The sequence below is a fragment of the Salvelinus namaycush genome, chromosome 26 (assembly GCF_016432855.1).
Source record: "Salvelinus namaycush isolate Seneca chromosome 26, SaNama_1.0, whole genome shotgun sequence".
Classification (NCBI taxonomy): domain Eukaryota; kingdom Metazoa; phylum Chordata; class Actinopteri; order Salmoniformes; family Salmonidae; genus Salvelinus; species Salvelinus namaycush.
The window spans coordinates 33,394,354-33,409,834 of NC_052332.1; the positions used below are offsets into that span (position 1 = coordinate 33,394,354).

The 15,481-nt window shown below is 41.1% G+C and overlaps 1 protein-coding gene and 1 pseudogene across 1 annotated transcript; both read left to right on the forward strand.

The window, feature by feature from the left end:
- Positions 1–1,706: 1,706 nt before the first annotated feature.
- LOC120021463 (peroxiredoxin-4-like) lies at positions 1,707–9,321 on the forward strand. Its single transcript, XM_038965242.1, has 7 exons — positions 1,707–1,988; positions 6,093–6,210; positions 8,261–8,377; positions 8,463–8,585; positions 8,809–8,939; positions 9,065–9,099; positions 9,213–9,321. Exons 1-7 carry the CDS (start codon positions 1,775–1,777, stop codon positions 9,261–9,263), a joined length of 789 nt encoding a protein of 262 aa, XP_038821170.1. The 5' UTR covers positions 1,707–1,774; the 3' UTR covers positions 9,264–9,321.
- A 3,143-nt stretch (positions 9,322–12,464) lies between these two features.
- On the forward strand, positions 12,465–15,208 carry LOC120021465 (annotated as a pseudogene).
- Positions 15,209–15,481: the final 273 nt, after the last annotated feature.

Genomic DNA, 15,481 nt, shown 5'->3' on the forward strand with positions numbered 1-15,481 from the left:
CCCAGCCCCATGGGCACCTGTGTAACCGATGTAAAATGGCTAGCTAGTTAGCGGTGGTGCGCGCTAATAGCGTTTCAATCGGTGACGTCACTCGCTTTGAGACCTTGAAGTAGTGGTTCCCCTTGCTCTGCAAGGTCCGCGGCTTTTGTGGAGCGATGGGTAACGATGCTTCGTGGGTGATTGTTGTTGATGTGTGCAGAGGGTCCCTGGTTCGCGCCCGGATCGGGGCGAGGGTACGGACTAAAGTTAAACTGTTACACCTGTACAATTATATACACATACTGCTTTTTTCTCCAATACTACACATTCCTTTGTCTCATGCCCTTCTGCACACCTGGTAACGTCACTCCTACACACTGCTGGGACATGCCTATAAGTTTGACACCTGTAACAACGTAATGGATTCGTCACAAAAGCTTGTAGTGGATAACTGAAATATCCTAACATCACTTTGTCGGGCAAAGACTCAACATCAAAACAACAAACAATGACTCTTAATTTTCACCAGTCACTACACCCTGTCTGTGTCGCGCCAAACGATGAGCGTCACAAACACCGGGAATCTTCCCCTTCAGTTGGTCTACTTTCACATTTACCGTTACCCCAGTAATCCCTCTTTTCAACAGCGCTCTTTTCTTTAGCGCAAAACAAGTCCCATCTCTTGTCCCCATTCGTGTGGCGCGGAACTCCTGCTCCCTCTGACCAGCAGAAACACAAACAATTATCACAAGGTCACGTAGGGTTGCCTTAACCGATACCACAGCACCCAACGTTTTCACCCACCCTGAAACCATATATGGATCAGCCAAAAGGCAGCGGTCAACTTTCTGCAAAAATGTTACTCCTACCATCACAGACTTAAAAAAATATCTTTATCATTACCATCGGTGCAAGCCTCGGGAATTACCAGGCACATACAAAATAAAATGGTAAACAGTCATAAATAGAAACGATGTATAAACTGGTATATTATTATTTTTTATACAGAAACCTACAGGGACCTAGTTTCTCTATTTTTTCTTTAAATTTTTATTACTACTTGTTATTTTTTTACTTTTGTATTTGGCATTTGATTTTTGATTGATATTGTTATTCTACTGCATTGCTGAGGAGAGTTAACAAACAAGCGGTTCACTCTACCATGTGCACGTGACCAATAAACTTCGATTTGATTCTATACATCCTTCACATCCCTGTTTAAGATTAAGTAACACAATAGGAACAATATTGTGAGGACCATTGAATGCAAAAATAAGAATGATCAAATAAACAAAATAGGAAATATTGCAATGCTTTCATCACATCGTTTTCATATAGTTTGATATACCCAAATCGATCATTATCAGACACTAATAACCATTTCTGTTGTCTTGAACAAGGAGGACGACCTCCTTTCAGGAGAAAGGGAAAATGTAAATTTACAAACAAAAAAACACATTTTCTTACCCTACAAAAAGAAATTGAACTGTATTTTAAGACAGTTAAATACTCTACTAACAAAAAAGCTGTTAGAATTGTAAGTGTATGTATGTCCCTTAAGGTCCTTGTGTAATTGTAATGTGATTATGTTACCTCCTAGCTCGATTGCCCTTTGTATATAATCTATATATACTTGTGTTCCCTCATGTACTTTATGTATTGATTTGATGTTAATAAAAAAAAACTTGCGAAAAGGTTCTATTGAACGAGGTCATGAACTGCGCGTTCACGTGAAATAGCGCCCCTGCACTTTCCTAGAAGCTAGCTAGCTACGTGCTTTTAGCAAGACAGTGTAATGGACGTCATGCTTCATATGAAGATGTTAAAGGACATTTTAAGTGTGTTTTGCACAATTTGTTTTGTCACCAATTTTTCCACTGCAGCCCAAGACGGCTCTAATGGGAAAAAGGATCAAGAGTGTCACAACTACGCTGGGGGACACGTCTACCCTGGAGAGGCTTTCCGTGTGCCCGTCTCTGACCATTCCCTGCACCTCAGCAAGGCGAAAAGTGGGTATTGTCCCTGTCCCCCTGCACAGTTGTATTTAACAATCCCATTGACTCAAATGCTTTTAAATTAAGTTGTTTTTTTACTCAACATTATATGCATATGGTACTTTTGTTTTTAGCTACGGCGCTAGCTAGCTTGACTGCAGGCAACTTAACTAACGTTAGCTGACGAGATTAGTTAGACACCGTGCCAATTATCTGCAAATTGTCCAGTTTTCCCTTGCCAAGTTCACCACTGGCGTTAGCATAACATTTGTATGCGCGTTATTGTAATAATATGCCAGCTTTTTACTTGTAGATCAAAATTCATAAGTAGTAGTTAGTACATTTGGACACGTCATGCCAGAACTTTGCTCCAATTACTTTGTTCAGTACAGGAGTACCCGCGCAATAACAATTGCTGCGCACCACACAATCCCAATGGATGCATCAGTCAGTCAATTATGTTAAGTGGGTTCCTCTTCGAGCTTACGCCTTCATCAGCATTCGTTAAGAAGCAGGTGAAATGTAAATTATCAGTAGATGGCCTCCATCATATCGTTTTCACATTTCCTGCGTTTTCCAAACAGAATATGGCGAGGTGACAAGGAAGCCAATACCAGACTTCTGAGATGCACCCAGCCAGAATACACTATATATATATACGAAAGTATGTGGACACCCTTCAAATTAGTTGATTCTGCTATATGACAGGTGTATAAAATAGAGCACACAGCCATGCAATCTCCATAGACAAACATTAGCAGTAGAATGGCCTTACTGAAGAGTTTAGTGACGTTCAATGTGGCATTGTCATAGGATGCCACCTTTCCAAAAAGTCAAAGTCCAAACTGCCTCTGGAAGCAACGTCAGCACAATAACTTTTTGTCTGGAGCTTCATGAAATGGGATTCCATGGCCGAGCAGCCGCACACAAGCCTAACATGCTGACCAGACCGGACATGTCGCGTGCGCCGAGCGTTGCAAAATAAATTTAGAAATCCATGTTATTCAATAATTGCGCCAACAAGCATCTGCGATGCTAAAATAAAACTCCTTTCTATTTCTGACGCAGATCGCGCTGCAAGTCCTGCCTCTCCCTTTCCTCATTGGTTTATAGAAGCAGGTACCCACGTGCCATCTCCTCATTGGTTATACCCACGTGTGTGATTGAAAGACGAAATGTTTTGCCGGTTGTCGTGGTAATACTATGAAAGTGTAGTGCCAATCGCCATATAAGTTCAAAGATGAGAAAGCCTGGAAGGAGGATAGACTAGAAACGATTCGGTTGACCGTTTTATGTGTGGATTAATTGTCGGAGTAGAGGACCTTGTGCATTTCAGGACCTTGTGCATTTCAGGTAAAATAACAACTCAATGTTTATATCCCAGGACAAATTAGCTAGCAACAGCAAGCTAGCTAAATAGGACAAATTAGCTAGCAAGCTAACTAGCTAAATTGCCATACATGTTTAATGCTTTTCGACCTGTCCCCAAATTGTCATTGGTTCAGAGTTTGTTTTGATATTTTAAACTGCGTGTCGTGATCGCTTTTGGTGTAGAGGGACAAAATACATTTATGCACGATAGCGCACTATGGCGCACGCCCGCAGCCGGTTTGGGTTCCGTGTAAGATCTTAATGCGCAAAATGCCAAGCGTTGCCTGGAGTGGTGTAAAGCTCGCCGCCATTGGACTCTAGAGCAGAAAAAAAACACATTCTCTGGAGTGGTGAATCACGCTACACCATCTGGCAGTCCGACTGATGAATCTGGGTTTGACGGATGCCAGGAGAATGTTACCTGCCCCAATGGATAGTGCCATCTGTAAAGTTTGGTGGAGGAGGAATAATGGTCTGGGGCTGTTTTTCATGGTTCGGGCTAGGCCTTAGTTCCAGTGAAGGGAAATCTTAATGCTACAGCATACAATGACATTCTAGATGATTCTATGCTTCCAACTTTGTGACAACAGTTTGGGAAGGCCCTTTCCTGATTCAGCATGACAATGCCCATGTGCAAAAAGTGAGGTCCATACAGAAAGTGTAGTGTAGATAGCAACCCTCTGCTTGCTTACAGCAGCACTGGGGTCTGACCGGCTTCCTGTTTAGATTAAAACATTGCGGAGCCAGCGTGAGATATGGCTTGGAAAACGTACATTAATCCAGGGATAAGAAATGTGTTATACTCTGAATAGGACCATTATCCCAACTGTTACACGAAAAGATAGAACAACTGCTACTTTTTCCAGAACTGCCCTTTTTGAGATCATGCTAGGTAGCATAAGCCACACCAGCCATTTTGGAATGGCAGTGTCAGCCTTCTTTGAAATTTAACGGCGATTGGCATCCAATAAATGTTGCAATACCACCACCAACTAGACTGGTGTATAACTCCCTTATATTTGCTTGAAAAAAGGAAAATAAATCAACAAATACCCAACCATCTAACCCTACACTCATTAAAAACCCACCACCCTACTCCACTCTAAACCTATCTAGTCATACCTCAGGCCAACAGACTGAAAGGACGAGACACCACCACTCGGCACAGCCTGTAACTCTTGTAACGTCAAGTCTCGTACACCAAAATACTTCTTACATTTTACATTTAAGTCATTTAGCAGACGCTCTTATCCAGAGCGACTTACAAATTGGAAAGTTCATACATATTCATCCTGGTCCCCCCGTGGGGAATGAACCCACAACCCTGGCGTTGCAAGCGCCATGCTCTACCAACTGAGCCACACGGTGCGACGCATGTTTGGTGCGACGCGCCTGCTCCCTCAGACCAGTAGTGTCAGCCAATCGGCTCCTTTTGTTACTCAACATATGACATTCCATAATGGCAGCTGTGGCTACTGCTACCTAGCATCAGGACGGAAAAAAAAATAGCAGTTTAATCTTCGAGGTGTAACAGTTGGGATAACGGAGTACAACGCAGTTCTCATCCCTGTATTGAGGTTTGTTTTCCGAGCCATATCTCGCGCTGGCTCTGTGTTGTCTTAATCTAAACAGGAAGCCTGTCTGTCCCCAGTGCAACTATAATCAAGAGTAGGGTCGACATCTATTCTGGCTAATATGCACCCAATGATGTGATGCTCCCCATGGGATAGCCAAGTGTGCCACAAGCCTGCCCTGAGACATAGGCCTACCTGCTCACCAACAATGAACAAATACTATTAGTTGTCGGCCACGCATACTATACTGAAGAAAAATAGATATGTAACATGTAAAGTGTTGGTCCCATGTTTCATGAGCTGAAAGAAGATTCCAGAAATTTCTATATGCACAAAAAGCTTATTTTGTGCACAAATTTGTTTACATCCCTGTTAGTATTTCTCCTTTGCCAAGATAATCCATCCGCCTGACAGGTGTAGCATATCAAGAAGCTGATTAAACGGCATTATCATTACGCAGGTGCATCTTGTGCTTTGGACAATAAAAGGCCGCTCTAAAATGTACAGTTTTTCACACAACACAATACCACAGATGTCTCAAGTTTTGAGGGAGCGTGCAATGTGCATCCTGACTGCAGGAATGCCCACCAGTGCTGTTGCCAGAGAATTTAATGTTAATTTCTCTCCATAAGCCACCTCCAACATTTTGTTTAAGAGAAATTGGCAGTTTGTCCAACTGGCCTTACAACTGCAGTCCATGTGTAACCACAACAGCACAGGACCTCCACATCTGGCTTCTTCACCTGCAGGATCATCTGAGACCAGCCACTTGGACAGCTGATGAAACTGAGGAGTATTTCTGTCTGAGGAAAAACTCATTCTGATTGGCTGGGCCTGGCTCCAAAGTGGGTCGGCCTATGCCCTCCCGGCCCACCCATGGCTGCACCCCTGCCCAGTCATGTGGAATTCGTAGATTAGGACCTAAAGAATTTATTTCAATTGACTGATTTCCTTATATGAACTGTAACTCAGTAAAATTGTTAATTGTTGCATGTTTTATATTTTGTTCAGTATAAATGCAGTAATCATGTGCACAGCAGGATTTGTACCCTTCCTGTTTCTTTTTCATTTTGAATCTGAAGACTTGATTTGTTTGTCCCTAAAAGGTGATCAGCAAATGTCTTGCTTGCTCGTGCTTTGAACCATTTATCTAATTATTTTGTTGTTTTTGCAGTTTCAAAGCCTGCACCTTATTTTGAGGGATCAGCTGTCATCGATGGCGAGTTTAAGGAGCTCAAGCTGTCTGACTACAAAGGGAAATACCTAGTCTTCTTCTTCTACCCCCTGGACTTGTGAGTACTATCTCTTACTGACCTTCATCCTAAAACAAATCTCTGTACTGTTGGTTGCAACTGTCAGAAAATGTGTTCGTAGGCTAGTAACAATCTGTTAGTGACTTTGTTACTCTAAAACAGTGGTCAACATTCCAGGCATCCTTAGTCGATCACTAAACTTTTCTGTAGAAAAGTCGACGATAAAGGCTGGCACTCCTTTTTTTTAATTTTTTTATTGTGTTTGTCTTGCGCTGTTGGCGGTAGGTGCACTTGATTCAGAAGCCCTGCGCACTTAAAAAAAAAAAAATTGTCTGAAAAGACTAACTCTGCCTACCTGGCAGACCGGGAGATCTTTGGCCACTCAATTTAGCCAATCGGATAGTTCAAATCACTGTGCCTACAGAGCTTCCATGCTCCCGGCCATGGCAAAGTTTGAGACTAGCCTACGTAAGATGTAATAATTTTAAAAACCATGACCTCAGAGAGACTGTCAAACAATAAAGCAAAGAGCTGCTGTTTTTGAGTAAGTTCATGTTTAAAAATAAAAAAATAAAAAAAATATGACTTTTTACCCCGTTTTCTCCCCAATTTCGTGATATCCAATTGGTAGTTAGTCTTGTCCCAGTCCGTATGGACTCGGGAGATGCAAAGGTCGAGAGCCATGCGTCCTCCGAAACACGACCCCGCCAAGCCGCGCTGCTTCTTGACACACTGCTCGCTTAACACGGAAGACAGCCGCACCAATGTGTCGGAGGAAACACCGTACAGCTGGCAACCGCAGTCAGCGTGGATGGGCCGGTACTGCCACGAGTCGCTAGAGCGCGATGGGACAAGGACATCCCAGCAGGCCAAACTCTCCCCTAATCCTGATGACGCTGGGCCAATTGTGTGCCGCCTCACAGGTCTCCCGGTCGTCGCTAGCTGCGACACAGCCCGGAATCTAACCCAGATATGTAGTGACGCCTCTAGCACTGTGATGCAGTGCCTTAGACCACTGTGCCACTTGGGAGGCTATGTTTTAAGTATTTGTTCAGCAGTGTTGACACTGTTTTGTAATAGTGTTGAATAAAAATATTAAACGCTTTTCTCTCTACTTCCACTCGTACTGCAATGAATGAGTAGCCAAGTGTATCGATAGCCCTGCATTTTTTAAATTATTATTAGCAGCTTGTCTATTTTACTATTGCGGAATATTTCAATATCTCTAGTCATAGGAACAAAAGCGAGATCCGACTACGAAAAATCGTTTTGAACGGTCATCCAACTCGTCATGATTTGACTACATTTTTTTTTAAATCTCCCGAGTTCCCTGTTGTCTTGAAAGCACAATCAGATGCAGGTACCATCTGTCCAGTAAAATAAAAAAGCGAATTATTTAAATTTATGTTCCGCAGTACATTGCAAGTGCTACACTAACTCATCTATTTTGTTATCAAAGCTCGAATTTTGAAATATAATATTGTCTGAGAATAACAATATTGGCAGGCCAGGCATATAGGTAATATGCTCTGTTAATGTTTAGGCCTACTGCCCAAACCTCATTCCTACATTTTTTTTTTTTTTTTACATGAACCTAATAAAAACAGTTAAGTCTTGATTAAAAAATAAGCAACAATCTGAGCGGTAGGTCTCTGCTTTGTTTTTGACTGCAAAAGTTATCCTGACTGAGAAAAGGTTGTTGACCACTGCTCTAAAAGATCAAATAGAAATCTAAATAATCTGGGGTGTATTAATTACCTCTTGCAATGGAAACCGTTTACTGGTTTAAGAACCAAACAGAGAACGAAACGGGGAGGAACCTTCATGTAGTTGTCCAATAAACTTTTGCAACAGAATTTGGTAATGAATACATCCCAGCTTTTAATCGTGAGTCTGGCCTATTTGTCTTAGTATTTTATCTTAAAATATACACTGTAGTAACTGTTTATACACTTTTCTGAGTTCTTACCATTACATTTTCTATATTATAGAATCATTGACTGAATGAAAATGCAGTATGCTATGTCTAAAGTAATAAATGCTGTTGGCTATGTATTATTCTGATGACCCTCACACTGTGTACCTGCAGCACGTTTGTCTGCCCGACTGAGATTATTGCATTCAGTGATCGTGTGCACGAGTTCCATGCCATCAATGCTGAGGTTGTTGCCTGCTCTGTCGACTCACAATTCACCCATCTGGCATGGTAAGATTATAAGCATCAGAGGTGCTTGGACTTTTTCAGAGCACTTCAGCTTTTTTCCCTTGACCTTCTGGTTTTATGTTAACAGGATCAACACACCTAGGAAGCAGGGTGGACTTGGGCCAATGAAAGTCCCTCTGCTGTCTGACCTCACACACCAGATTTCCAAGGACTATGGAGTCTTCCTGGAGGATGCAGGACACACACTCCGGTGCAGTTACACTGACACGGAGTAGAAACTACTACAAAAGATCATGCCTAGTATTGGTTTGATTGGTTTGCTATAGCCAGAACATTTTTCCTCATTAACAACCTTTTATAAATCGGTTCAGTGAAAAACAGTACAACAAACTGTTAACTGTTTTAAGTTCATGAAGTGTAAATTCATGCAGTTTGAAACTGAAGCATTCATTGTTGTCATTCTCCCCCCTCAGGGGCCTGTTCATCATCGATGACAAGGGAGTCCTGAGGCAGATTACCATGAATGACCTCCCGGTAGGGCGCTCTGTAGATGAGACCCTGCGGCTGGTCCAGGCCTTCCAGTACACTGACAAACATGGTGAAGGTATGGTTCATTCTCATCACATAACATATTCTCAGATATTACAGCTAGACACTTAACTACCTGTGGTTGCTATGGATGGTCTTTGTTTACAATTTGTTTGAAATAAATACTTTTTCCTTTTGCAGTGTGCCCAGCAGGATGGAAGCCAGGCAGTGACACGGTGAGTTTCATACTGTGTGTGTGTTTCCAAGTAAGTGTGTGCATGAGAGAAATGTTATTTTCATATACATTTATTGAGACTCATGTACTAATTCAGGTTATTACTCTCCATAGATAATCCCAGACCCATCGGGCAAACTCAAGTACTTTGACAAGCTGAACTGACCCTCCCTTGCTCTCTAAACACTTTGGTTGAAGCTCAGAATAAAAAGAGTTTTGATAATCTGGTGTCTGATTTGTTTTAGCAATGTACAGGCATATTTGACATAAATCGAATTAAATCTCATCTAGTGATCTGAGTAAACTGGTTACCTTTGAGATGAGAAACAGGCCACGAACTACAACAACCAAATAATGCCTTTTGGAGCTGAGTCACCCTCTCCTAATGGGAGACACTAGATGGCGCTGTTGATGAAATTAGTGAAATACAGTACATGTATTCAGTGTTTCTCCTAGGATTTCTTTTCAGCGGTGTTGACAAAGTTAGTGTAGTGGGCGTGGCCATTTTTCCCTCTTTTTTTAAGGCCCTCTTGGCAGCAGACACAATGTTGCTGTTTTAAAACAAATTTCTTGCAATTTTACACATTTTGCCATGGCTTATGGTGTGTTCCTATGCTATAATGGGTGCCCCATGACATTTTGGGAATTTTAGATTCTCCCTGACTTTGTTTTTTATTTTGGTGATTGTTTGTTCTCAAAGATGAGAATTATTACATGACATACTTTATCTAGTTTTAGTCATATTTTTGGAGTCTAACTGAATATAGGGGAAACACTGTTCTTAAATAATATGTTGAATGTGCCAAATATGTCCCACTCCAATGGACTGGACACCAGATAACAGTTGGCTATAAACTAGTCACTTGAGTATTGGGCATTCCTGGGGAGGGGTCCTATAACAAATAAATACTCTGGAATATGATGAACATGCACTCTAAAAATAATTAAATGTTTTAAATGTAAATTAAACTACAGTACATCCATAATATGTACCTCAAAGTGCACACAATTAATTTACACAACATGTACAGTAGGTCTGCATGGTCACATGTCTCAATTAAATGCCATCAGAATACCACATGCAGGACCAGTCAAAGAGAAACCAAACGTAAAGAGTTTCGTGGCAGTTTAAGGTCACAAGTTCATGGATCATGCCAGCATCTGTTTCCCTGGAGATTGTAGTACATCTGAGTCACTACTGTAAAGCTTTGCAGAGTAATGCCATGGACTGAGCCATAAACATTTTTTAAATACTGTCTTATCTAGTTTAAATTACTTTGACTTTTATAACTGACACTTCCAATAAATCCTGGGATTTCACATAACTCAGACTGGCAGTAGAATATTGCCAACAGGTTTGGCCAAGACTGCAGGCCTATTTGACAAGAATAGGTGTTTTTTTCTTAAGAATATTGGAGATTTTGTTGACATAAAAAAGAGATGAATGGCCCTTAACCTCAGTGATTCACGTTTAAGTGGCCTAAAGCCTATGTATTTACAATTAAGTTACAAAGGCGGGTACTGTGTAATTAGTGTAGGTACACAGGGTTATGGTACTTACAACTGTGACATGTAATTAGTCTACATGTGCCTACCAATGTGTACAATAATTACTCTGCAGATGTGCCTACCATGTAACTACATATGTTTTTATGTCCCTTGATTGACCATCCCTTCTCAGCCTTGTGATATATCATAAACACATGGACTATGTGTTTCTGATAGTACTGTGAAAAAGATGTGTATGCATGTGGGACCCTGTTTTTACAATGTGGGTGTCATACAAATACTGTACACCATGTGACAAGAGAAATGGGTTACATAACTTTGATGGTCATTTCATGCATTTATCACATTACCTTTTTATATAAAACATGACCCATTTACAATACTAGTAAAAGTGTGTGTGTGTGTCATTGTGCACTGATTTTAATAACTTTTAAAAAATGAACCCATTACACAAAGTCAAGTAGGTAATCTAGGCAAACATGACTGAATTAAAGTTAACCCTAAATCTATTTTAGAGAGTCTTTACAATGCATGGACAGATGTAGGCCTACTGTACATGCATTGTCATCAAGAGATGAGCATTAAGCAGCCTGCAGAAGTCCTAAATGGGAATGGGCGCGTTCGAGCGGATCGATTTTGTCTAGTCCGATGGTCACCGCCTCTGAAAGTGTGTTGCATTATGGGAATAAAAATTAACTTTACAAAAACCATGTGATCAAAGATCATACAGATTTGATGGAATTGCCTTCAAGTCGCTGCGAATGCTTCTCATCAACTGCACCATATAGACAACGGTCAGCTAGTGCAGGGTTTCCCGAACTCGGTCCTGCCCCCCGGGTGCACATTTAGTTTTTTGCCCTAGCACTACACAGCTGATTCAAATAACCCAAAAGGAGGAAGAGGCGAAGTGAGAGGATTTACCCCAAAATCTGTCCGTGTAAAATAAGCAGACCAAGTGGAGATTTTTTTCCTGTGGAGGTCAATGAGTGTTGAATTACATTAGGCCTATTTGATCCAATAGAGGTTTGCAATGTTTAGGCTGTTTACAAATGTACTGATATGAGTGGATGTACGTGGCATTCCTGCAAATTTGAGAAAAAACTACTTAGTTGTGCCTGTTCACAGTATGTCTGCCCTCTCATTTGCTAGAATGGTCCCATCTGATCTCGCCTGCCTTCCATCTTTTGAGGACTTGTATTTCCAATGTTGGAGCGGTCACTCAACTATCTTGTCAATATAATAGATACTCTTTGACGTGATTGAAACAGGAACCAACTTTGCTGTGATTCTAAAAGCTACAGGGGATACCTCTCTGAAACAATTGTACGCACGTCATGTTTTCAGTTTGAGTGTGTGTGATATGGGGGTATAGAAAAGTTTATTTCGACATTTTGTAAAGACAACTTATTGTTTATAAATGTTTGTTGACATTGCCATGTTGATCTGAGCCTTGCTGTTAGAAAACCACTAACGTTTCTGAGTTTCCTAATTCTGACAAGTACTTGAACGCGGCATTGCTGAACGCACACACCCAATGAGTCATGGACGGCAGAGACCCTATGACGTTGTTCGGCTATTTTACCGTTTAGTCTGATTGCCATTAGATAGCACAGCCACAAATTATAAATGCAATTTATCGTAAAAATGTATGAAAACAACATTTGAGCTTTTTTGTCTTCATTTAAGGTTAGGGTCAGGCACAAAGTTCGCAATGTGGTTAAGGTTAGGTTTAAAATCACATTTTAAGAAGATTCATTTTAGAAATGACTTTGTGGTTGGGGTAACTAGTGACGACCGTTTAGTCATTCGGATGGGATTGTGACATGCTTACGAAGTGCGTATAAAAAGGGGTAAAGCGCTCTAGAACGGTATTGCGCTGCCTGCGACCTAGGCGAATGTGATTCCGCACGAGCTGGAATCCTAAACTTATTGCGGGGGGGAACTCCTGAGAAGCGGATGAAGAAACAGATTTTGCTTCTTTTTACATTCCGAGGACTTGTAAGAAAAGGAAAAAAGAGTAAAAGAAGAAAATGTCCAAATGTATATTACGGAAAGCTGAGCCCAAGGACGTGTCAGACATATTGCGACTCATAAAGGTAAAAGGAGGTTCCATTCCCTGTGTTTAAGGATTTGTGTAGAAATGTATCTAAAATATAAAAGTTTTTCTTGTTCTTTAAAAAAAAAGCCTAGGCATATTTCTCAATTATTTGACATATTTAACTAACAATGCTTTTATTAACTATAAGGATTGTTTTTTTCATTGCCTATATTTCCAGGAACTTGCTAAATTTGAAGAAATGGAGGAGTAGGTCATCTTGACAGAGAAAGGTAGTCTACTTTTAGGCCCGTGTTTGTTTGGCCTATTGTGACCATATGAAGTGTTTCCCCAAATGTCCAAACAAATCCGAAGTCTCTTCATAAATGTCCTCATCATTTACTTTAGAACTACTTGAGGACGGCTTTGGGGATCATCCGTTCTACCATTGCGTCGTCGCGGAAGTCCCTGAGGATCATCAGAGCTCAGATGGTAAAATATGTTGTAATTCTGTTTCCACGCTCTCGCTCTCTCTCGCTCACACCACACACACATTTCAATGACCGTTTGTAAGGAAATAGTGCAACGGTTAAATCATTCAAGGGAAAATCCACTCAAACTCTATTTTTATTTTTACATTAGTCCAATGTTTATATAGTCCCAACAAGTTTTCATGTCAACAGGCAAGTTGTCAAGATATTGGCCGTTCAAGAAGCAAAGTGTCACCGGCCATCATTGGGATGATGCAATATGCGTTTGAGTGGCGTTTCCCTTCAAATTCTCCCCCAAAAAAGTGCAGTGTTGGTGTGCATAACTCAAAGTCCAGTTTCAACTCGGACAACCTTGCAGTGTAACAGTTTAACTTTACGTCCGTCCCCTCGCCCCGAACCAGGGACCCTCTGCACACATCAACAACAGTCACCCACGAAGCATCGTTACCCATCGCTCCACAAAATCTGCGGCCCTTGCAGAGCAAGGGGAACCACTACTTCAAGGTCTCAGAGCAAGTGACGTCACCGATTGAAAGGCTATTAGCGCGCACCACCGCTAACTAGCTAGCCATTTCACATCCGTTACAAGAGCATGATGCATCTCAAGGACCAACCTGGCCAAGCATGGACTCTGATATTAATCATGATGTGGTTTGGAATGTCAACTTATAAATTCTCAAACACCTCCAAGTTATATCATAACTAGGCCCCATAGATTTTCCTGACTGACCATGACCAAGAATCTCCATTATCACACACAATAAGCCCAGTGGGGTTTAGCATCAAGTCCTAGTAGTTTTACACATACTTCCTTGTTGGTTTTGATGTGGATGTTTTCACTTTTAGGATACACTGTCATTGGGTTTGCCATGTACTACTTCACCTATGACCCCTGGATTGGAAAGCTGCTCTACTTAGAGGACTTCTATGTGATGAAGGAGTTCAGGGGTAAGTATTGTCTACTCTGTGTCTTTTCCTAAAATATGTTGTGTTATTTGCATTGAAGGCAAGGCAACTGAATCAGGGTCCATGGATCCAGGGCTTAAACATCAATCTAATCTTTGATCCTGTTTTCTCTCAGGTTATGGTATTGGGTCAGATATCCTGAAGCTTCTGAGTGGGGTAAGTCTACTTTTTTGCAATCAATTCACTGGAAGGACATTTGCTTTTCCAAAACATGAAAAAGTCGAGCCTATACATCATTTAGATAAGTCCAGCCTATGGAACAGTCTCAGGCTATATGATGACCCTGTCCTGTCTAACTTTATTGTCCTCCCTTCAACAGACGGCAGTTAAGACTCGCTGCAGTAGCATGCACTTCATCGTGGCAGAGTGGAACAAGCCGTCCATAGAGTTCTACAAGCGCCGTGGAGCCTCAGACCTGTCTGATGAGGAGGGCTGGCGACTCTATGCGATTGAGAAGGATGACCTGGTTAAGATTTCTACCAAGAAGCGCTAAATTCAGCAAATGATTACTGACGGCAAAGCCTTCCCCTTTGACTCCATTGTCAATGTTCTTCTTTTTTTTTTATTTATGTATATCATTAAATACAAAAACAGTATTTGTTAAAGTTCTTCATACAGGACTGGTTATATATCTGGGTTTTTTATAACTAGAAGTCAGCAAGTTTAATTTATTTGTGTCTGAATGGTTGTGAGTGACCTTCCTTCATCAAGGAGAAAGGGGGATACCTAGTCAACTGAATGTATTCAACTGAAATGTGTCTTACACATTTAACCCCACCCAAGAACTATGCTGACATCAGCTAGTCATGTGATCGTGTACTGGAACATAGAGGAATTGGCATGTTTTCTATAGGTTATAAGAAGTTTCGAAAGCAATGTTTTTCTACCAATGATAACGTCTGGCTCAGAAGTGGGGGCTTGTTTATGGAAGGACAGAGCTCTTAAATGTCTTGTCAAACAAGTGTTTTTTTTTCTCACTAATTTGTCCTCACACATGCCTAGGGTGCCTTTACAGTATTTTTGTGGCCTTTAGTTTTACTGTAAAAAAGCAATTTTGTCAATAGATACAGTTTCAGGTCAACATAAATACAGTACATTTAAATCACAAAGTTGAACTTTCAATACATCAATTTTATAACGTAAGTGACCGGTCCTACCCCATCCTGGGTAAATGCCAAAGAGAAACACTGGGCTATCGCAGAAGCAGGTCATAAGAGTTGCAGATGGGAGTGAGCCTAACCATGATGTACAGTAGCATACAGGGAGCTGGACCTGTTATACCTGGGAAGACTGCTAATCCTGTTTTGTTGTCAATGATCCTATCACACCTTATCTGAAAAAAGAGAAGTCATAAGCCTTTAGCTGCAATAATATTTTAGCAT

Bases quoted from the DNA above. Each gene is read 5' to 3' on its own strand.
- LOC120021463 (XM_038965242.1), top strand. From the start codon at position 1,775: ATGGACGTCATGCTTCATATGAAGATGTTAAAGGACATTTTAAGTGTG. The intron at 8,378-8,462 runs GTAAGATTATAA...TTATGTTAACAG, and splicing joins CAATTCACCCATCTGGCATG to GATCAACACACCTAGGAAGC. The intron at 9,100-9,212 runs GTGAGTTTCATA...TACTCTCCATAG, and splicing joins GGAAGCCAGGCAGTGACACG to ATAATCCCAGACCCATCGGG.